Here is a 21,447-nt window from a genome sequence, read left to right as displayed (position 1 = left end):
TGCCCCAAGTAAATCCAGCCCCAACCCCTCCCCCTGCCTTTCATCATCAGTGGTGCCTGGCCTGGCCTAGCCCCTCATTCCCGACACTTCTATTCATTGCTCCTCTGACTGAAGCTCTCCCACGCCACCCCCTCTACCCCTTCGCCTGCTTTTCCAGGCATTAAAGAGCCAAGATGGGGAACTGTATTAGCCAGGGTTCTCCAGAGAAACAGAACCAATAGGATATGTTTACATAGAGAAAGATTTATTTGAAGGAATTGGCTCATGCAATTATGGAGGACTTAATTAATAATAGACTAGGAGGAGTCTGTTTGGGCTGCCGTAACAAAATACCATAGACTGGCTGGCTTATAAACAACAGAAATTTATTTCTCACAGCTCTGGAGGCTGAGAAGTCCAAGATCAAGGTGTTGGCAGACTCAGTGTCTGGCGAGAGCCCACTTTCTGGTTCATAGATGGCCGTCCTCTTGCTGGGACCATACATGGCAGAAAGAGGGCAAGGGAGCTCTCTGGGGTCCTTTTTATAAGGGTACTAATCCCATTCATGAGGGCTCCACCCTCATGACCTGATCACCTTCCAAAGGTCCCCACCTCCAAATGCCATCACATTGGGGGTTAGGATTCAACATGTGAATTCTGGGGGGGACACAAACATTCAGTGTCTAGCGTGGAGGCTGGCATGTCCAAAATCTACAGGGTAGGCCAGCAGGCTGGAGACCCAGGGAAGAGCCACGTTGCAGTTCAAGTCCAAAGGCAGCTGCTGCAGAATTCCCTCTTGCTCAGGGGAGGTCAGTCTTTTGTTCCACCCAGGCCTTCACCTAATTAGATGAGGTCCACCTACATTATGGAGGGCAATTCGCTTTACTCAAAGCCCATCCATTTAAATATTAATGTCATCCAAAAATACCCTCATGGAAACATCCAGAATAATTTCTGACCACCTATCTGGGCACTGTGGCCCAGACAAGTTCACACATAAAACTAACCATTGTAAGAGCCAAAGTGAAGGACACAGAACTTGCCTTTCTTTCAGTCTGTTGGAATCTAGGGAAGGAAAGATATCCCAGGCAGGAGTTAGGGACTGCGCTGGGGCAGGTGGGCCTTGGGAGTTTTCAAAGCCCAGTGCCAGGGGCTCCCTGCTCTGCTATATGTGAGGCTGTCCTCACCAAGCTGATGCCCCTTTCCACCCACAGGTATCGGGTAAGCTGATGCCCCTTTCCACGCACAGGTATCGGGTATAGGTACCCCCTTACACCACCAAACTCTTCGACCGACATATCATAAGAGCCTGCCCTGGGGCAAGCTCTGTGCCAGGCACAGAGGGACCAACGTGACTAGGAGTTCCTCATTGCTTCGCACAGTAGCAGGAGGCTGGACACTTGTCTTTCTGAGCCAAGGGACTCTTTGTTTCCTCCCTTCACTCCCCAGAGGAAGTAACTGATACCATTCTGTTCTACTGCACAGAAGACTCTGCAGCTCAGAGAGGCACAGAGCCTGGGCCTTGGTCACACAGCAGGGAGGTGGAGAGAACATCCATTCCCTTTCCACGCAGGCTCCTCCACAGGCCGTGACCTCCAGAGATTCCTCTGGTTTAAAGCAAATACCCCATCAATAGCCCCAGAACTATGCCACCCCTTCTGTCTGAAAGGGTATATTTTTTCAAATAAGTAATTCCTGTATGCAATAAAAAGATACACTATCTTCTGAGTGAAATACAAAGAGTTCACAGCAGCTGTGCCCCAGTTTGCATTTTCCACTGCACCTGATGGGAAGGACAGATAAAAATAATGGGATTTTTTTTCTTTTTTCTTTCACCTCCCTCTCTCCCTGGAAGGTGGAAGTGTAACAAATTGGATTGTGAGTGTGTCTGTCCTTTGTGCTTGGAGCCTGGAGCAGGGCACGGGGCTGCGGGCAGGGAGGTCAGAGCCAGCAGTTTTCCCTAGATGCCTTGCATATGAATACCTGGGTCACCTTTCCTACCTAGGTCACCTTTCTTCCTTCCCACCGCCCACCCCCTGCCTCTTGAACTCTTCTTTGACACAGCACGGGCGTGGCACACCACCCTGGAGCGCCACCAGAGCCTCCTCCGCATTATTCCATATTCAAGAACATCCACTAAGCTCTAGCTTACCTCTCTTAAATCGAGTAGCAGAGCACAGTCTGCTTTTCCCTTTAGCTCTCCGGACTTCCCTGAATAGCGACAACTAGCCAGTGCACAGCTCTTCACAGTTTACAACGACCCAAGGCTTTGAAAGCAGACAGCACCATTCAATTTAGGAATTTCTTCTTTTAAGCACCACGTTTCCTACTTCGATTATTTTGTATTTTAGAACTTGCTCTCACCATAAAATTATACTTTAATTTTTATTTTTTTAGAAGTTTATTTATTTATTTTTGGCTGTGTTGGGTCTTCGTTTCTGTGCAAGGGCTTTCTCTAGTTGTGGCAAGCGGGGGCCACTCTTCATCGTGGTGCGCGGGCCTCTCACTATCGCGGCCTCTCTTGTTGCGGAGCACAGGCTCCAGACGCACAGGCTTAGTAATTGTGGCTCACGGGCGTAGTTGCTCCGCGGCATGTGGGATCCTCCCAGACCAGGGCTCGAACCCGTGTCCCCTGCATTAGCAGGCAGATTCTCAACCACTGCGCCACCAGGGAAGCCCTATACCTTTTTAAAATAAACCATATTTAGGTGGTCCCCCCTCCCATTCCTGAGTCAGTTTCCCGACTGTTTGCAGTGACACTGATTCTGTCCCAGCTCTTTTCTGATGCCGCTCCCGCACTTCGGAGCGGCAGGTTGCCGAGGGTGTCTGGGCTGTCTGTCTCCTTGGGGCTCACCTGCCGACAGGTGTGCGGCGGTAGAGTCGTGTCTCTTCCTCCAGCCTTCTGCTCGGGACCCTGGTTTGGGAGGTCAAGAGGACCCTGTGCAGGCTGGTGAGACTCTGTTCAGCGCCCCATGGGGAGGAATGGTGGCCCGGGGTGGGAGGGCAGACAGCTGTCTCTGAAATTGGTTCCTTGTGGATCAGCGGGGTTGACTCGGCCAGTTCTAAGCAGCCTGGTGGGCGCCTCCTTCCCCCCTCATCCCTCCAGGTCAGTCCCTCCTAAAGCTTCCTTTGATGGGTCTGAGGAGAGGTGGACTGGACTGGGGGCGGGGCGGGCAGGCCTTAAGTGTCCTCAGCCTGGGGTGAGATGCTATACTTGTGTGTGTGTGTGTGTGTGTGTGCATACGTGTGTGTTCGCACACGTGTGTGCCTGTGCACCCACCTGCATATGCACACGCCACAAGGGTCAGAGCTGGTGAGGCGCCATGCTCCCCAGGGAGCTCAGAGTATGCATTTGAGGGGAGGCAGCTACCCGCCAGCATCCCAGTGTGGCCATCACGTCCCTTCCTCCATGCTCCCGACACTGGGTGGCTCACGCGCGTCGTTGGCACCGCGCTTCAGAGCTCCGAGTTGTGATGACCTCCAGGTCTGTCTTCCCAGCCTGTTTCTTTAATTTCCCAGTCGTAAAATCGGAAGAATGAGTGATAATCACTTCAGAGAGCTTTCACTTCGGGCAGTGGACGTGCCCAGTTGAGGTTCTGGAGTTCAGCTCTTCCTTTGTCCCAGGTTCTAACAGCGCGGCTCACACTTCACCTCTCACTGTCTGCCCACCGTGGAGCAGCAGCACACAGGTAGAAAAGCCTTTCACCGCTTGGAAAATAAGCCATTACTCGCTCACTTACTCTTTCCCTTCTTTCGTCTATTCACTCTTTCACTGATGTATTATTCATGTAGTAAATACTCATCACGTACTTACTGTGTCCCAGGTGCTGGGCTAGCCCTGCTGGTAGGCATCTGGCAGCATCATTTTTGTACTCCTAAGGACAAGCCATCATTCCTTGACTGCCCTGGGGGGAGCATGGCCACACTCGGTCCTGGTTTTTTCGGCTGGGGACAGAGATGGCAGACCGACCTTCATCTGCTTACATCATTACTGGACATGATTCAGAGTCAGGGCTGCTCAGTAGGGCTGCACAGGCTGCGCACTGCACAACTTCAGGCCAGTTGTGGAACAAGGAAGTCCTGTCTCTCGCTCCCGAATTGGTCACCAGCTGTCACTGCTCAGTCCCCCAGGCTGTGTGGCTTGCTCAGATCCCCCTGAGAGGTGCTACAATGCCATCAGCAAGGGTGCCAGTGCGGCTGATAAACCAGAAAGCCCCCACGGCCTCTGCAGTGAAGGAGACTCCTCTTCCCTTGCGTCCGGCCGGTAGACTTTGTGTCCAGAGCTCGGCCCCAGCTCCTCCTCTGGCCCCCAGGTGGGGAATGCAGAACACTGCCTGCCTCCTGTACCCTCACCCATGCAGCCTCTGACTTACTGGCCCTGGCACTATTCACCAGGGAAGCAGGGAGACCCACGAGGCTTTATCTTTCAGGACCCACTGTGCGACTGGGACAAAACATGCCACTGCCACATCCTTGGCCCCGGCTGGTCTTCACCGGAGTCCCTCTGTACCACATAATTCGCTCTCTCACCAGCTGGGAGACATTCTGCTTATTTTCCCCTAGCCACTCAGAAAACATGCACCCATACCAACCTGCATAAAATTTAAAACAAAAACAAACAACATGACAACAACAAACAGAATGCTGCTGACCACTTGCCCTCGTGAGGCATCTCCCCTTTCCTCTACCACCTTACCTGCCCCGAGGCCCTCACCTCCATGATCATTCCAGCTGTGCCATCAACAGCACTAAATGATGGTCAATCCCCAGAGACCTCTCAAGGCTCTTCCGCTCCGGCGAACACGCGTGGCATCCTCGTGTTTTCATTCCTGGGACAGCCTGACGCTACAAGAAGCTCTAAACAGGCAGCAGACAAGCCCAGGAGCCGGAGACAGGGACTTGGATATTAGGAGCATCTCTGTTCCCCCTAAGGGCAGGCAGCTCCCTTCCTGGGTCTGATTTTCATCTGTAGCACTGGTCATGCCAAGTACACAAGGCAGGAAGGAATCAGTCCTGGACCCCCAGCTCAGCCTTGACAGGAGGGGAACAGAGGGAGGGAGGACAATATGTGTGTCTGCGAGCTGTAGGAAAAATCCAAGGCAGGGGTTAGACAAGGACTGCGGGTAACTCACTCCAGCCCCCAACCACATGCTGCAAAACCCGGTGCTCTTGCCTGTTTCAGAATTTCAGCATCTGTGAGGCACTGAATGGGGTAGTGGCTGCCTGGAAACCAGATTCCTGGCTTCCTGGCAGGAACACATGTTGTATTTGAATTGAAAAGGCCATTTTTCCTTTCTGGTGTGTGCGTGTGAACGTGTGTGCAGGTGTAGATGTGTACGTGCCCGTGCACGAGAGCTGGCCTGTGTCTGGCATGCACCTGGGTCTCCATGTGCAAACAGTTCAGGACTGGAATGTACGTGCCTCCATCTCCATGTGATTTGTACCACGTGTGGCGATGAGGATTTGGTAGATGAGAAACAGTCTCCTGTTTTCCCATGTGGGATCTGTCAACAAGCCCGTGTGTTATAGGTGTCTGGGCCTATGAGGAGAACATGGGATGTAAGCATATACCTATGGCATCAGATAATTAGGTGTTGGATCCATCACCAAGAGGCTGTTATCCCCATCAGCTTTGTGGGGACGAGGCTGTTCTTGGGCATGAGAATAGGTTTTGCTGGTCCCTCTATACACTTTTACTCAGTCTCCCAGCCAAGGGTGGCCCACCTGCCAGCTTTCGGGTACAGGATGCACCCCTAGAACAGGAACAGGGTGCACAGTGACCGAATTTGCAGCCTTGGTCTCATTAGCTCCAAGACCTTACAATCAAGCAAAGAGTACATGACGGTGATGACACCGCCTTGCATTTGCTTAGTACTTTAAGTGCCTTCACCTGCCTTTTTCATTCAGCTAATAAGCAAAGACTTCTTGCAGATGTGGCCACCGTAAGGTCGGATCTTAACAAACGGCACCGCGAAACAGAGGAAAGCTTCAAGTGAGCTTTATTAGGGAGCGCTCCGGGGCGAGGTTCACTGGTCCGAGAGAAAGGGGCCAGAGAAGTCGCACCCGGGCAAGGGTTGGGCAAGATTTTATAGGGGAAGAAGGGAAAGGGGTGTGGTGAATCTGGGAGGGCGCAGGGTATTCCTTATTTGGTGGTCTTTTCGGGTATCCTGGGGGACCGTTCCCGCCCCTCGAACCCCCCCTGGGCCGGGTTCAAAGTCCCCAGGTCAGTTCCTGGAACTGGGTGGTCCGGAATGTCTCCAGGGCAGTTTCTGGAACTGGGTGGTCCAGAGAACTTCGGTCTGATGCAACCTGTGAATCTGATTGTGTTCCCCTGCCTCGGGCCAGTTGGCCTTACAGCCACTGCTGGGAACAGGTGGGCCACGGGGGTGACGTTATTCCTACCTCTGTCACGTAGTTTGTTGGATGAGAACCAGAACTGGAATTCAGGGCCCCCCCCCATGCTGAGAGCTTCTGCACCCCTCCTCTGGGAGTGTCTACTAGCACCTGTCTGTCCGCGGATGCACCCCTGAGAAGGTGCCATGTACGTGCCTGCACAGGGGTCCTCAGGGTCCCATGGGAGGCCCTGAGGACCTCTCTGAGATGCGACTGCTCTCCCTACAGAATGGCGACAAGGAAGCGGGGCGAGGATGATCCTGCAGGATGAAGACATCACCACCAAGATTGAGAATGACTGGAAGAGACTGAACACCCTGGCGCATTACCAGGTGAGGTGACCGTGGAGTGGAGAGGGGCTAGCAAACTGGGCAGCCAGGTCCCTGGGAGTCTCAGTCCTTGAATAGCAGGGCTGCCCTGAGGCTCTTACCAAGCCCTAAATCCACTTCTTCACCAGCACTGCATGTGCCCTTAGTGACCCAGGGAAAATGTGGCCCCCAGCCAGGAAACCCTGACCTCCTTGGAGATAGGTTGCCAGGTGCATGCTTCCCACAGGGCATAGGCACAGACCCTGTGGTACCCGGAGTTTAAGGCTGGGTGCTCCCCCAGGGAAGCATCAAGACAGAGGGTGCTGGTGAGAAGCTCTTGCCAGAGTTGCTCCAAGAGTGAACCCCAACATAGACTACGATTCTGTATTCAGATCTGTCGTGCTGCGTCAAAGGAAAGCTGACAGCCTCCTTGGTCCCCTGGTTCTCGGTGAGGCACTGATTGCCCCTGAGGACCACGTTCATCCTGGCTTGTCCTGACTTCCTGGGGTGGCAGAGTTTCTGTGCCCAGGCCCTCACCTGCCTTTTCCCGGTAGGTGCCGGATGGTTCTGTGGTGGCTTTAGTGTCCAAGCAGGTGACAGCCTACAATGCAGTGAACAACTCCACCGTCTCCAGGACCTCGGCAAGTAAATACGGTGAGTTCACTGAACCATTCTGGGGAGGAGAGGATGCCCTGAGCAGCTGTTGTCATTGCTGGCAGCACTGCTGGAAGGCAGCAGACGCCCGGGATGGGGCACGGGGGTGGGGAGTGGGTGGGGGGAGTCAGGCAGGCTGGCCACCAGAGAGGAACTCTGGCCTGGAAAGGAGGCTTCTGGTTCCGGGCAGGGGCTCTGATGCAGGCGCAGGACCTTCATCCTCAAAAACAAGAAGAAAGTCTAACCTTCCTGAGCATCCTACAGTCTCTAAGATGCTTTCACACTCGTGATAACTCTTTATCAAACGTCAGGTTCATAATAATCAGTGAATTAAATAATTATTATTTCCCCCTCTTATGCAGATTAGCAAATTATAACTCAGATGCACAGAGGCTAGATGACGTGTAAAGGTCACACGCTATGAAGCAGTGGAGGGAAGGTACAGACCCTGGTCTCTGCTCCTCGGGGTTGGGAAAAGGGCACAGGATGTGGGCTGGAAGCCTGGAGTGCCTTCTTACCAGCAAAAACAGGGATTGCAAAAACTACCAAATTCACGGGATGGTTCTGGAAAATATATATAAGACAACATAGAACGGTGCCCGCACACAGTGGGGCTTGCCTCTTCTTTTCCTGCTCAACACTCATCTCACCACACCTCACATTTCAGCAATTAAGTGGGAGGAACTGGTCCAGGCGAGAGGGGCGGATGAAGGTACACAAGTGACAGGGCGATCACTAAGCTGGTCAGCCGTCGTTTGGGGAGACAGGATCCCTGCTCTTTCATTGGTACCCAGCTGGCTGCACAGAGCACACCCTGAGACTTGAGAGCTCTCATGAGGAAAGCGTAAAAAAGGACAAGCTTCTATTTTTACAAATTGAGTAACAAGGGCTGGAGATGCAAGTGCAGGAGGGAGGGGAATCCGAGTGGGTGGAGGAGCCACAGAGAGTTTCCGGAGGTGGTGGGAGAATGCCCCAGATTCAGGAATGGACGGAAGCGAGGCAAGGTGACAGCGCCTGCAAATGCAGGAAGGATCGGAGTTGGCCTTGGGTGGAGCCGAGGTGTGTCGTGAGTGATGGGCCGGAAGGCTGGGTGGCCTTACCCGCGTGGGGTCCTTGCATTGGCAGAAAACATGATCCGGTACACGGGCAGCCCTGACAGCCTCCGCTCACGCACACCCATGATCACCCCTGACCTGGAGAGTGGCGTCAAGATGTGGCACCTGGTGAAGAACCACGAGCACGGGGACCAGAAGGAGGGTGACCGGGGGAGCAAGATGGTGTCTGAAATCTATCTGACACGACTGCTGGCCACTAAGGTATGGGACTTCAGACAGGTTGCGGGGCACCTGTGGGTTATGGGATGGGACTGCCTCACCTCACAGAAATGCCAGAGCTGGCAAATCCCTAGCATCTCTGCTGGTGCCCCCTCTCTCATCCATTCACGCACGCGCTGCTGGTCAGTGCCGGTCTCTTTCCCAGCACAGAGCCTCAGAATCCTTCTCAACCCAGTGCTGCAGCCAACCCCACCCATACATCCGTGCTGGCATGCCGTCAGAAGTTTTGATTCCGTCCCTTCTCTTGCCCTCGCTCAAATAGAGAGACACTAATCACGTGTATTCATAGTCTTCTGCCACGCCTAACGGAAGAATGACTGCTTCTCTGGGGTGTCGTGATGGGAATTGGGGCTCCATCAGTGACTTTCCAGGCACCATTTCTAATCCTGGTTCACGGATCCAGTATGGGTGGGGTTGGCTGCAGCAGTGGGTTGAGAAGGATTCTGAGGCTCTGTGCTGGGAAAGAGACCGGCACTGACCAGCAGCATGCGCGTGAGTGGATGAGAGAGGGGGCACCAGCAGAGATGCTAGGGATTTGCCAGCTGTGGCGTTTCTCTGAGGTGACGCAGTCCCATCCCAGTTAGTCCCTCACTCCCGAGACTGGCCTCGGCTCTGCTCTCTGCAGAGGCAAATGAGTAACTGTGCATTAGCCGGCGTGAATAACGCCTAAACAGAACCAGCAGATTGTGTTTGTCTGCTCTGACCGAGTGAGCTGTTCATTAGCATTTGTGAAAAGTGCTAAAATAACACCATCAAAGGGTGTTAAACCAAACCGAGTTGTTGGCAGAGGAAGGCTTCCTTAGGTCCAGTTATCGGTGTTATATCTATTTTCTACGTGCCGGGGAAATGTAAAGCTGCTCGAGACAGATGCAGGCAGGCAGGGGGAGGGTGCAGATTTCACATATGCACTTGCAGGATTTCACCCAAGCAGGCGTGGCTGTGCGCTGTCCTCCCTTCCGCCCGCCATCTGGGAGGCCAGTCGATCTCAAAACCCAGCCTCAGGGCTTCCCTGGTGGTGCAGTGGTTGAGAGTCCGCCTGCTGATGCAGGGGACATGGGTTCATGCCCCGGTCCGGGGGGATCCCACATGCCGCGGAGCGGCTGGGCCCGTGAGCCATGGCCGCTGAGCCTGCGCGTCTGGCACCTGTGCTCCGCAACGGGAGAGGCCACAACAGTGAGAGGCCTGCGTACCGCAAAAAAAAAACAAAAACAAAGCCTCAGAGCTCACGGGGCAGGCGAGCTGTGTCTGAACCTGCGCCCTTCTCCGCAGGGCACACTGCAGAAGTTTGTGGACGACCTCTTCGAGACCATCTTCAGCACGGCGCACCGCGGCTCCGCCCTGCCCCTGGCGATCAAGTACATGTTTGACTTTCTGGATGAGCAGGCAGACAAACACGGCATCCACGACCCGCACGTCCGCCACACCTGGAAGAGCAACTGGTGAGTGAGGGGCGAGCAGAGGATGAATCAGGAGAGGCCAGCCCGGAGTCCATGAGCTCAGGCGGGCCTCAGGCCTTGCAGAGGGGGAGAGGGGCTGGGGTCCACCTCCCCAGCAGGGACTCTAAGCAGGCGCTCTCCTGGGGCCTTCACCTCCTCCCCGATTATTTTGTGTACCCACTTCCCTTCCCTCTAGTCAAATCATCCTTCTTTCCTATCAATCAGTCAGTAACCATTTAACCAACTAAATGAGCAAAAATGGACATGCCAGATGTGGCAGCCAGGTGGCTCTCACATCCAGGTCCCTCCCCTGTGCCTGACACTATGTTAGACCCTGAGGCTTCTGCCCTCCGTGGGCTGACAGTCACGGGTAAGAGACAGGAGGGCAGCTGTTCGGACAGAGAGGCACATGCGACAGGAGGGGATGCATGTGTGCAGCTAGCTGGATTGTAGAGGGGCAGCATCTCACAGCAACTCTTAAGTGGAGCCTGAAGCACGTCTAGGAGTGACCTAGGTGAACGAGGAGAGTTTCCATTCTATTCAAGAAGTGGTCTTCCCTTTCCACAAACCCCCTTCCCAAACTCCCTTTGGGGAAGGGACCGTCCCATAACTACTGTGTCTTTGAGACAAGGGGATCCTCTAAGTCCTAAATGACCCTCTAGGTGTCTCACCGTGGTCCCCTCTCTCCTTTAGCATATATATCATCCTTTCCCTTCATTTGTGTGTCAGTTGTGTTTTTGTCTGAGACTGCAAGGTCAGACATCAGTATTCAGCTCTTGTGATGGAACCTTGCAGAAAGCTGGGACTCAATAAATATTGATGAAGATGCAGGGCCAAGACGGTCTCTTCTTGAGAGTTCTACCTGGGATAAAGCTGCCTTATATTTGGCCCCTTCAGTTCCAGAATCCCTTCCCAGTAGTTTTACACGGTCCCTGTCCTGGGGTGCTCTTCCCTAGAACATTCTTGCAAAGCAGCACGAGCCTGCTGCCCAGCACCCACCAACTGCTAACTGCTAGGAGTGACGTGGTACTAGGGCTCAGCCAGGTGCCTTGACAACCAGCCCCAAGCCCCAAACCAAAACCTAGATTTAGGCAGGAGTCAGCCTGTGGCACTGAAACGTTATTTAATGTAGGATGCTCTGGCTCCTCCTCTCTTTCACCTGAAGCATAGCGCATCGCTACTAAAATTGGGAAATCAGGCAGGTACAGCGCTTTGGGCCATAGAGCTGAAGAGTAGGGTTTGCTCCCACAGTAGTTCTGGGTGAGAGAGGATCTTGCACCGTGGAGCTCTTGCAAATCTCTCTGAAATAAGACTCTTAGACTCTGGATTCCCCATCCAGCCCAGTACACTGGGTGAAGGCTGTTCTCGCCTCTGAAAGGCCTGCAGGTCTTGTCCCTCCCAGTGCCTGCCTCTAGGTAAGATTGCATTGCATTCTGCCCATCTTTTTAGCATGACTCTGCAGAGCTGTTCCAAGGGCATGCCCCTGATCTACCCAGTCTGCTTCTCTCCGCCACCAGGTCTTCCTACTTACCACCCCAGTTAACTGTCTGCAGCCTTCAGAATTCAAGGAATGCCCTGCCCAGACCTTATCCAGGTGCTGGGAGAGCTGGTATTTCCAAAACATCCCCCCTTGTTCTTGTAGCCCTTTACAAGTACATCCCCCTGAAATGGTATCGAAACCATTTGTTTTCAGCTCATACCTCCCGCTGGGGTAAGGTAAGGGCACCTCCAACGATGAGATGCCATAAAGTTCTTGGAGGGAGGGCAGAACCTTCCTTCCTGCCCGCTCTTCCAAGTGCCAGGTGTTACCGCAACAAGCTCCAGTGTCAGGGAAGGAAAGCCCAGGCAGTAGACAGCGGTACCAGCCCTCACCAGAGGACACACTCCCCTGACCCTGATCGTGGCCGCCTGGGCAAGACGAAGTTAGTCCAGGAATTATGAAGTCTGCATATTGACTTAAGAGTTAGTTGTCCCTGATTGAAAAGAGATTGTTTCTTTATTCCTAGCCAAAGTTGTTAGCTCACCCTCTCCCCTACTACCTTCCTCCACATTCCCCTGCCTTTTCTCTTTTAAATAAACCTCCTACTCATTTAGCCTGAGTGGCTGCAATCAACCAGAGATTAGTGCCACCGCTAATGTTAATAATATGCAAAAACTTCATTAGGCAGGAGCTGCTGTGGTTTCCCTGTTCGATTTGCCTGTCAGCACAGCTGGCTGAAGGAAGGGGAATGTTGGGGGGAAACAACCATGCAGCAAATATGGGCTCCCAGAGTCCCTTTCCAGGTGGGACTTCCGGAAACGGGAAGATGTAGACCGGAGATTTCATCAGCTGGGCAGCCGGGAGTCCTTCATCCGGGGCTCTGAGCCCAGCTCTCATGGTCTCCCCTGGGCAGTTGCAGTGACCCTGACTTTCCCCTGAGTGTCAGAACTTTCTGTACCGTCCCTTTATTTCCTCTTCTGGATTTCCCAGGATGAAACAAGTACATCTTACCATTGTTAGACCTCGGTGCTGCCTGCACGGCACACTTTGTGGGAATGTAATAAATACTTGTTGACTGACTGGCAGTCTTGAATATGAGGCCCTACTGTATTTTAGCCTTTGTTGTATGTACGTGCTGGCTGCTGAGAGATACAACAAATATAGAAATCTTGTTCTTGCTGGATTGAAATCATGTAATTCAAAAGAGTTTAAGTTGTAAGAGGCAAGCCAAACACACGCAAACATTGTAACTATTATTACCAACCTTGAGGACAGCAACCAAGCCACAGTAAAGCATCAGGGCACATAGCAGGAGGTGACGGTGCGCAGGCAGAGGGAGGGAGATGCACGGTCCCTTGCTGGGTGCCACCCCGTTTCCTGACCTGCGTCTCCACAGGCTGGATGGAAGCCACGGGATCTGAGAGCCAGCAGAGTATAGTCAAAAGGGGCAGGCGGGCAGGCTTTGCCCGCTGCCTCGGGACCCTTTCTAGCAACAGACAGGTGGCTCCGTTAGCAGACGGCGCTGCAGGTTTCATCTCCGCTTTGTCTTTGGCTCACTCCCCTTCGGCAGTACCTTCCTCTCCTCTTCCTTCAGCTTTTCATCTGCATCTCTAATACTGAGACCATTAAGTGTCCTCCTCTCTGGGAAGACTTTCCAGATAACGCCCCTCTGGGTAGACTTGCTCACACCTCCCTGGCTCCCACACTGGACCCCACCCATCCTTCAGGTCCAACACCCAAAGTTCGTGATTGCACATCTGACATCACCACGAGCCCAGTGGTATGCAGACTTCTGCAGGACAGGGGATGGGTCTTATTCACACTGGACCCCCAGTTGCTAGCATAGCTCCTGGTATACAGCAGGTGCTAACTGGAAGAAAGTGAGGGGAAGGAGGGAACACAACGGGGCAGGTGAGAGGCCGGGAGTGGGGTCTGTTCAGCCTGCCCGCTTAGGGATGGGAATCAGTTAGCTCCACTTGAACTGTTCAGTGCCAGGGCTCTCACCATGTAGGAATAAGCCCATACGACCAGGCAGGAAGGGCGTGGCTTCTTCCAGTCATACAGTAGAGGGCAGAGAATAAGACACAAAGCCCAGGTTCCAGGCTATTTAAGGTTTGCCAACCAGACATGCCTTGTATCTGTGGCATAGGGGGCAGACAGTGGAATAGAGAGTCAGAAATTCCATTTTCTAGTACCTGTCATGGCTGCCTCGGACCCCAAAGCCTTGTGTTCTCAGGGCAGATGGTGAGTCCTGTGGTCCAGGCTGGGTGTCGAGCCCTCCAGTGCCCATCAACGCCGTGTCTCTGAACAGATTGTTCAACCTTGCTGATCTCCACGTCCCCGGAAAGTGAACTGATGACATAGAGAAGGCCCCTCAGAACCCTTGCTTCCCAGCCTTTTCTCTTTCTCCAGGGAACTCTCTAGGTCAATGTACAGTGCCCCCTGCCCCCCAGCTCCCTTGACCATCTGCCTCTTCCCCCCACACAGCCTGCCCCTGAGGTTTTGGGTCAACATGATCAAGAACCCCCAGTTTGTGTTTGACATCCACAAGAGCAGCATCACTGACGCCTGCCTGTCGGTGGTGGCCCAGACCTTCATGGACTCCTGTTCCACGTCGGAGCACCGGCTGGGCAAGGACTCCCCCTCCAACAAGCTGCTCTACGCCAAGGACATCCCTAGCTACAAGAACTGGGTGGAGAGGTGAGTGCTGGGCCGGGGAGCCCAGGTAGGCCCTGGGCCGCAGCAGGCAACTTCCTTGGTGGATGTGGGACCCCTTCCTTCCCCTCCACAATGGGCAGGGCTTGCAGACTGGTCCCGCACGAAGCCCCAGCCTGCAGTGGTGACACCCACAGTCCACGGACCCAGTACTGTCAGCTGAAACAAGAATGGGACATGGCTAGAAGTTGCCACTGCGCTCTGCTCCCCTGCATGGAGGGCCCAGCTCTTTCTAGGCCCAGAAAGGAAATAGAGTTCCCTGCTCTGATGCCCACTAAAAAACGAAAAAAAAAAAAAGAAAGACTCCAAGGGACCGAACAGCATCCTGCCACAGGCGGGCTGGAGGCCTGTCCCCATCTGCCCCTGTCCATCTGGCAGTTCTTCCAGTGTCCTGTGGGGACGTCCTTGTCACACCGAACAGCTTCGCACAGTCCCAGTCCCCTGACTCTCAGCACGATGAACTCTTGATGCCCGGGCCCTTACGGTGCCTTCCCAGCCATAGTGGCCCTAACCTAATCCAGTCTCAGCCATGCACCTGTGATGGGAGGGCCACCTGTGCGCTGTGCAGCTGGGTTCCTCTGGGTACAAAGCTAACTCACGGTAAAGAACATTCATGGCTTGTCTGGGCTGTATCAGCTCCATATGCCAGGCGCCTGAGCTAAACAACCAGCTGAAAGTCTATTTATTTATTCATCACAGTAGCTCCGGAATATAAGAGGACAGGCTTTATAAGCTCATTTTGTGCCCATGAAGGTGAAGAACTATACATACAGAGTGGTTGAGTAATCCGTCCAAGATGACTTAAGTGGCCAAGAGAAAAGCAGATCCCCAAATTCAGCTGACTCCCAAAGCTCTTTTCTACAGTTTATGATACTTTTAGACAGGGCTTTTGCCAACCCATATGGTGTCTGTGTGAATTAAGGCAGGTGCCCCTTCCTACCAGACGATGTGGCCCCATGCCAGGATGCCTGGTTTGTTGAGTGACAGGCTAGCCGTCAGTCCTAGCTCACCCTCTCAACCAAGCACCTTTGTGCAGTGAACAACCTGCACACCTCTACATGGCGGTCTTGATTTTAGAGTCCCTCTCTCTTCTAAGTAGCTGAAAGATAGGAAACCTGGATGGAAACTCAGATTTGGTGCTTTTTTGAAGAGACAGAGACCAGAAATTGTTCTTGACTGAGACAAAATGAACAATATTGTTTCACCCATGGAAGAGAGACAGTCTCCATCTTTATAGTTGAAAATTGCCTTCCCTTTTTACAGAGGGAATAACCGAGAGTGGGGTGGGATCCTGGCCACCCCAGTAGCATGGTTCTGCTGGAAGAATTGCATTCTGTTTTCCCCCTCCCTCTGTTCTTTGATATCTCCCTCACCCCTTCCTGCTGGTACATGTGGTGGGCTTCCAGCCTCGGCTGTCAGAGAGACAGCTCACTTTTTTGTCCTCGTACCTGATTATGTCTGAGTTACCAAAGAGGCTCTTACCTCCCCCTGCGTCGACAGTGGCTCATTCTTCTGACAACAGAGCCGCCAGGAGGAGCAGGCTCTCCTGTGTGGTCAGCTGGCTCTTCAGCAAAGAGAGAGAAGAAAGAGGCAGCAGCTGGGCTCTGGTCATCCCTGTCCCGGTGCAGTGTCACTGCAATGGGACCTTGGGCAGGGAGGGAGAAAGCCGGGATGTGAAGGGCTGGGAGCATTTATGAAACAACTGTGTAGAGGATACTTCCCCAGAATGGCCCGGTTAGTCAGAGGTGAGAATAACGCACATGCCGGGCTAATGGTCTCCCTTTCACTTGGTGCTAAATGAGATTTGTGCCACACAGCTGCTATAGCTCACAAGTAACCCCAGTCCATTTGGTTATTTTTAGGAGTGCCTTGATGGTCTCCACTTCTTATCCCGCCCGTTTCTTAACAACCAAAGGCACTCTCAGGAAAGTCATCTCTCACTTGCTTGGGGTCCCAAATCATTTCTCCTCCCCTTCTGGGATGAGGGTACAAAGACAGAGGGGTTGGGAAATAGCACAGCTAGGTCTGGAGATCAAGCCTAGAGTGCTTCCTCCCTCGGTGGTGAGGGGATCAGTTCCAGTCTCCCTTCCCGAGGAGGCTGGCCTCTGAGCTTGTCTGCTGCTGGGAAATGAAGGCCAGCAGCACAGAGCTTGCTCAGGACCCACAGCCAGCCTGCTCGCCCACCTTGGCCTGCCGAGGGCACGGGCAGCCTCCAGTTCAGAAGAACGATGGTAGAAGGCCCTTTTCTTGTGGCCAGGGCTTGCCCACTTCTGATTTCGATGTTCGGTTGCTGTGAGCCTGCAGACAGCGCACACAGGGCCCAGGCTCACTGCCTCGGTGCCGTAGAGCGTGCCCTGCGCACATCTGGGGGAGGGCCTGCTGTCCTCACGGCTGAGAAACAGGGTTTATCCTGGTGGCCCTCTCTATAGGGGGGTGGGAAGCATACGGCTTCAGGAGTCCTCACTAACTCTGTTGGTTGAGCAGCCCAAGTCACTCTAGCATACCTAAGCAGGCTTTACCTCCTCGAAGTTCTTCATCTACCCATCCCCCCACCATCCCCTCCCATTCTCCCACTCATCCTCCCACCCCACATCCCTCCCATCCTTCTGCTTGTCCTCTCATCCATCCTCCATCCCATTCCCGCCTCCACATACCTTGCAATGCTTGTGGTTGGTGGCCTCACTGCAGACTCCCAGTCTTTGCTGCCTCCGTTCCAAGTATTAGGGGTTTTGCTTACGGCCACATCTAGTGAAAGGGAGAAGAATCTCTTGGTTCCGTGGTAGCAACCAACTGCTACCCTCATCTTAGCCAGCAGAACTCAACAGTGTTGTCACCAGACTGGTGTGTCATGAGCAGCAGAAATCTCTGTTTCTCTGTCAACAGCAGCACGCGTTTCACGTTAGAGTGGTTGCCTCTCACTTTAAGTTGGAGTTAACCCCGCGGCAACCGCAGCCTCCCCTACCTGCAGCCACAGGTTTTCCACGTAGCAGTGAATAGAACGGAGCCACAGATGGGCCCCTGGGAATCGGACCGGGGCATGCCACTCGCTGGGATGCCATCTCTCACCTGTGTCACACACGAAACAGGCTAAGAATCTTGAATATTTAAAAACGCCTCCTAAAGAAGCCATCCATTCCAAATATAAAACTTGTGACAGTTCACCCTGGGAGCAATACTGGAGGTGAAGTATGGACATCTTATTAACTTACTCATTCATCCATGGGTCATTTACGGTGTCCATCGTGGGCGCACTGGACGCTCGGGATGGATTAGACTTGATCCTTCCCTTGTGGCCCTCATCATGGTCAAGGAGGACACACAGACAGGCCCTCAGCAAGCCCCATCAGCTGTGGGGACTCAGGGAGCAACGTCCTGATTCTGCTGGGCCTGGGGAGGTCAGTGAATGAACACAGAGGAAAAGACTTTTATGCAGGAGCTTGAAAAGTAAGTATCTATACATCAGAGCCTTGGGCTCTAAATGTCCTTCACGTCTGCACCTTCATCCTTGAGGTGTTTGAAGGGATGAGGATACTTTGTTCTTGTCTAAGAGTCCAGGGCATTGGAGACCACCTTCTCAATCACTGGGGCCATCCTAAAGGCAGAGATGGGGTGCCCACCATCACACACTGGGTGCATCTCACAGAAGCACATGAATGTAAAACACTGCAGACTGGGCAACAGCAGAGAATCCAGCTCTCTGGGGCCCTGCAGCTCCTGAGGACCAGCATCAGGACCACAGTGGGGCTGGCATCCCACCTGGTTCCCTTCTGGAGAAGGGCTCGCCTGCAGGAGGACATCCCATGGGAGCAAGTTCAAGCACAGGAGCCCAGGCTGACCTTTCCTTTCCTCACGGCACAGCTAGCTGATAAGAGCACTCGTGTGAAGTTCATTAATGGGACATAATTGCATTCTTCACAATCAATAAGGCTGCTCAGTGGCAGAGCCCAGCGCAAAGCCCCAGCACAGCAGGCGCTCGAGAGGAAGCAGTTGTGTACACAGTGCAGCGATGCCGGAGCAGCAGGGCCACTGCCAGGCTCGAGGGGTGCTGGCCAGGGAGTGGGGCTGGGCAGAGCCCTGGAGAGGAGCAGGGAGAGGTCGAGGCAAGGGCAGCAGAGACCTGCAGGGGGGGTGGGCCCACTTAGCTCCAGGCAGGGCTTGGGGTGAGGATGGGCCGAATGTCAGCAGACCTCAAGCCCCACACTCCTCTAGGACATCAGACCGCCCAGAGCCACTCAGCTCAGCCATTTAGAACTTGCTGAAGGTGAGGACATGCGGTCGATCCACTCGTAGGCTTGTGTGTGGCACCGACGTGCGCTGGCCCCATCCAGCGCCCTCTGCACACAGGCAGCAGAGGAGGGGCGGGTTGCCCCGTGCAGACCTGACCTCACTATGAGGGGGAATCACGCAGAGCACGTCCAGGCCGTCTGCCCCCATGACTGCAGGTGAGGAGTTAGACCCCTGCCCTCCCACACTCCCCTCTCAACCCCACCTCACACCCTCTCCCTCTCTTTCTCACACAGACTCATTTTCTGTATATCCTCTTTGGAGCAAAGGACTGGGCTTTTAGTGCGGTAAAAGCAGGCCATTGCGAAGGGACAGAGTGCCGGGCGACTGCTGTTTCCCATGAAGACAGTGGTCCCTAACCTGGGCTCTGAGGCCCCTCACAACCATTAAGGTCGCAGTAGTAGGCCTCATGCTATTTGCAGAAAGCCTGACAGAGCCGTCCACCTACCTGTAAGGTTTCAGGAGCAAGTAATGGGAAGGGCAGGAGTCTTTGCTCCTGATGACGATCACGTCCCATCGGGATCCTGGGGTTTTCCTCGCGGTCAGTAGGTCTGGCTGTCCGTGGTGACACAGTGAAACTGTCTGGAGGAAACTCTGGGCCCAGCCATGTTGCCAGAGCTGCGTCTGGCTGCTGGCCATGACACAGAAGCGAGAGGCTCGTTTGTTCCTGTTTCCTCCCCCCATACGACCTGTGGATGTGACCCTTTGCCGGACAAATGTATTTGCTCACTAGGCATGGAGTCGCGAGGGGACGATGGCACAAATCTCCTTAGGAGTGGCGAGGTTGGGGCCACCACTGACGCCCTGGTTCTCTGCTATCAAAGGGAACATTGCATTTATTCCCTTCCAGAAATAGAGGCAATGCATCGAGTCTCTCCTTGGAACTTGAACACCTGGGATGTCATTACCTGGAACCCTGGGGACCCTAAAGATGTTTTGGGGTGGGAGTCAGGCCTGGAAGAGAGTGGGCTCTTCTGGGATGGAAAAGAGGAACCAAAATGAAACAGGACAAGGAGCTGAGGGGCCCAAGGGCTCTGGAGACGAGGGAGGGCGAGGGAAGAGAGGACCCCACACTGAAATAACATTGTGAAGAAAGGAAGTCCAAATGAGCCGGAGGCAGGACAGCCTCCATGCAGGGCTGTGGCTCCAGTAGGGCGGCCAGCCCACCCCTTGCCAATCCTTGCCGGCCTGGGGATGCCCTGGCGCAAACTGACCTGTCGTTCACGCAGGCCCTTGAGCATGATGCTGGAGTAGCACACGAGTGCCACCTCTGATAGTCTGCCACCCAACTCCTGGGCACCTAGGGGCAGAGGTGAAGGTGGGCACAGGACTGAGAGATTCATGGTCAGCATGGTAAGGGATGCAGAGGGAGAGATGCAGGGCTGAGGTCCAGGGTGAGAATGAACCAGAGCCTCTGAGAATACTCCCTCCACTCACCTGATCAAGCCTTGAGTTCTGGGAACCCAAGGCCTGTCATTGTCACCTGCACCTTCCCAGGTGAGAGTGAGTGACTCTCTGAAAACTTTGTTCCCCAGCTGCCTCACTTGCCTCACCCTAGTCCCCACCCTGGTGACTGTCCCCGCCACCCTCCTCTGTTCTAAGCTCCCAGGCTCACTCTCCCCACCAATGAAGCGGCGGGCATTCACCGTGGGCTGAGCTGGGACACCACAAGGACTCCTGGGTGTGCTGCCCCACGGCCCTGATGCTCCCCCGCCTTTGCAGGTGCCTGGTCTCTTTCCCGTAGCCCACAGCCGAAAGCACCTGTCTTGGGGGGCACCAGGGCCCTTCAGTTCCTCATTAGGAAACGACACAACTCCCCTCTAGTGGGAGAGCTGGGGGTTGCTGCATAAAATGTCAAACTTCAGAAATTAAAAATGTAAATGTTGGCATCTAATTAACCAGTTGACAGGAGTGCACAGCTGCAGGTGACAATGACTGATTGCCTTCTGCCAGCCTCTCCCCGCAAGCGGCCCCCAGCCCCACCCTTCTCCTGGCTAACCTCAGAGAGGGGGGGCATCAGGGCAGGGCAACTGCCTAGAAGAGCCTTCAGGCCCCATGGAGGGGATGTCTTGCGTCTGTGGGAGGGGGAGTTAGAAGGACACACAAGGCAGACTGGACCACTCTTCCAGGAGCCGGGAGCAAAGCCAGTGCAGGCGATAGTCGCTCCTTCCTCCTGTCCCCACCCTGTCCACCCTCTGATAGTGTCTGGGTCACCCTCCGAACCCGCTGGCCCCAGACCCGGCGCTGGGAGTTTCCATCTCTCCTCTGCCCCGCACACACGGTTCCTCACTCTCGTGCCTCGGCAGGTATTACTCGGACATCGGGAAGATGCCGGCCATCAGTGACCAGGACATGAATGCGTACCTGGCTGAGCAGTCCCGGATGCACATGAACGAGTTCAACACCATGAGCGCGCTCTCCGAGATCTTCTCCTACGTGGGCAAGTACAGCGAGGAGGTGAGCCCTGCCCTGCTCGGGGCCCGCTGGGAAGGACTGGGGCAGAGACCCAGAAATCCCTGCCCGGAGCAGCCTGTCAGACACACCCCCTCCCCCACGTCTGCTGGGGAAACTCTACCACCCAGGACTTGAGGGCTGTGCTCTAAAGACAGGGATGCTAGAAACATACCAGTCTTATCAGTTCTACATTAATCCCTGTTCTTTTCAGATATATAGATCAAGTATCTCTTTTGTTTTTTTCTCTTTATTTTTTCTTTCCTGCTGTTCCCTCTCCTTGATTTTTTCCCTTTCTCTCTCTGATCTAATTATCTTTAAGCAAATAGTTCCCCACTTCCATGGGCAGGTCATAAGGAAAAGAAAAGAATAGAATAGAATAGAATAGAATAGAATAGAATAGAATAGAATAG

At 53.9% G+C, this 21,447-nt stretch overlaps 1 protein-coding gene across 1 annotated transcript; it reads left to right on the top strand.

Annotated features, from left to right (window-relative positions):
* Window positions 1–679: 679 nt before the first annotated feature.
* On the top strand, window positions 680–21,040 carry LOC114883680 (plexin-A4-like; the record flags this gene model as incomplete). The annotated part of the gene is made up of 8 exons (XM_029201605.1): window positions 680–697; window positions 1,194–1,200; window positions 6,580–6,704; window positions 7,235–7,334; window positions 8,460–8,650; window positions 9,938–10,107; window positions 14,072–14,284; window positions 20,890–21,040. Coding segments are annotated over exons 1-8 (975 nt in total), but the record flags the coding sequence as incomplete, so codon positions are not given.
* Between the last annotated feature and the right edge of the window lie 407 nt (window positions 21,041–21,447).

The sequence above is a fragment of the Monodon monoceros genome, unplaced genomic scaffold (genome assembly GCF_005190385.1).
Source record: "Monodon monoceros isolate NGI ecotype Baffin Bay Population unplaced genomic scaffold, NGI_Narwhal_1 Contig4001_ctg1, whole genome shotgun sequence".
Lineage (NCBI taxonomy): Eukaryota > Metazoa > Chordata > Mammalia > Artiodactyla > Monodontidae > Monodon > Monodon monoceros.
This window is presented reverse-complemented; position numbering and strand designations above follow the sequence as displayed.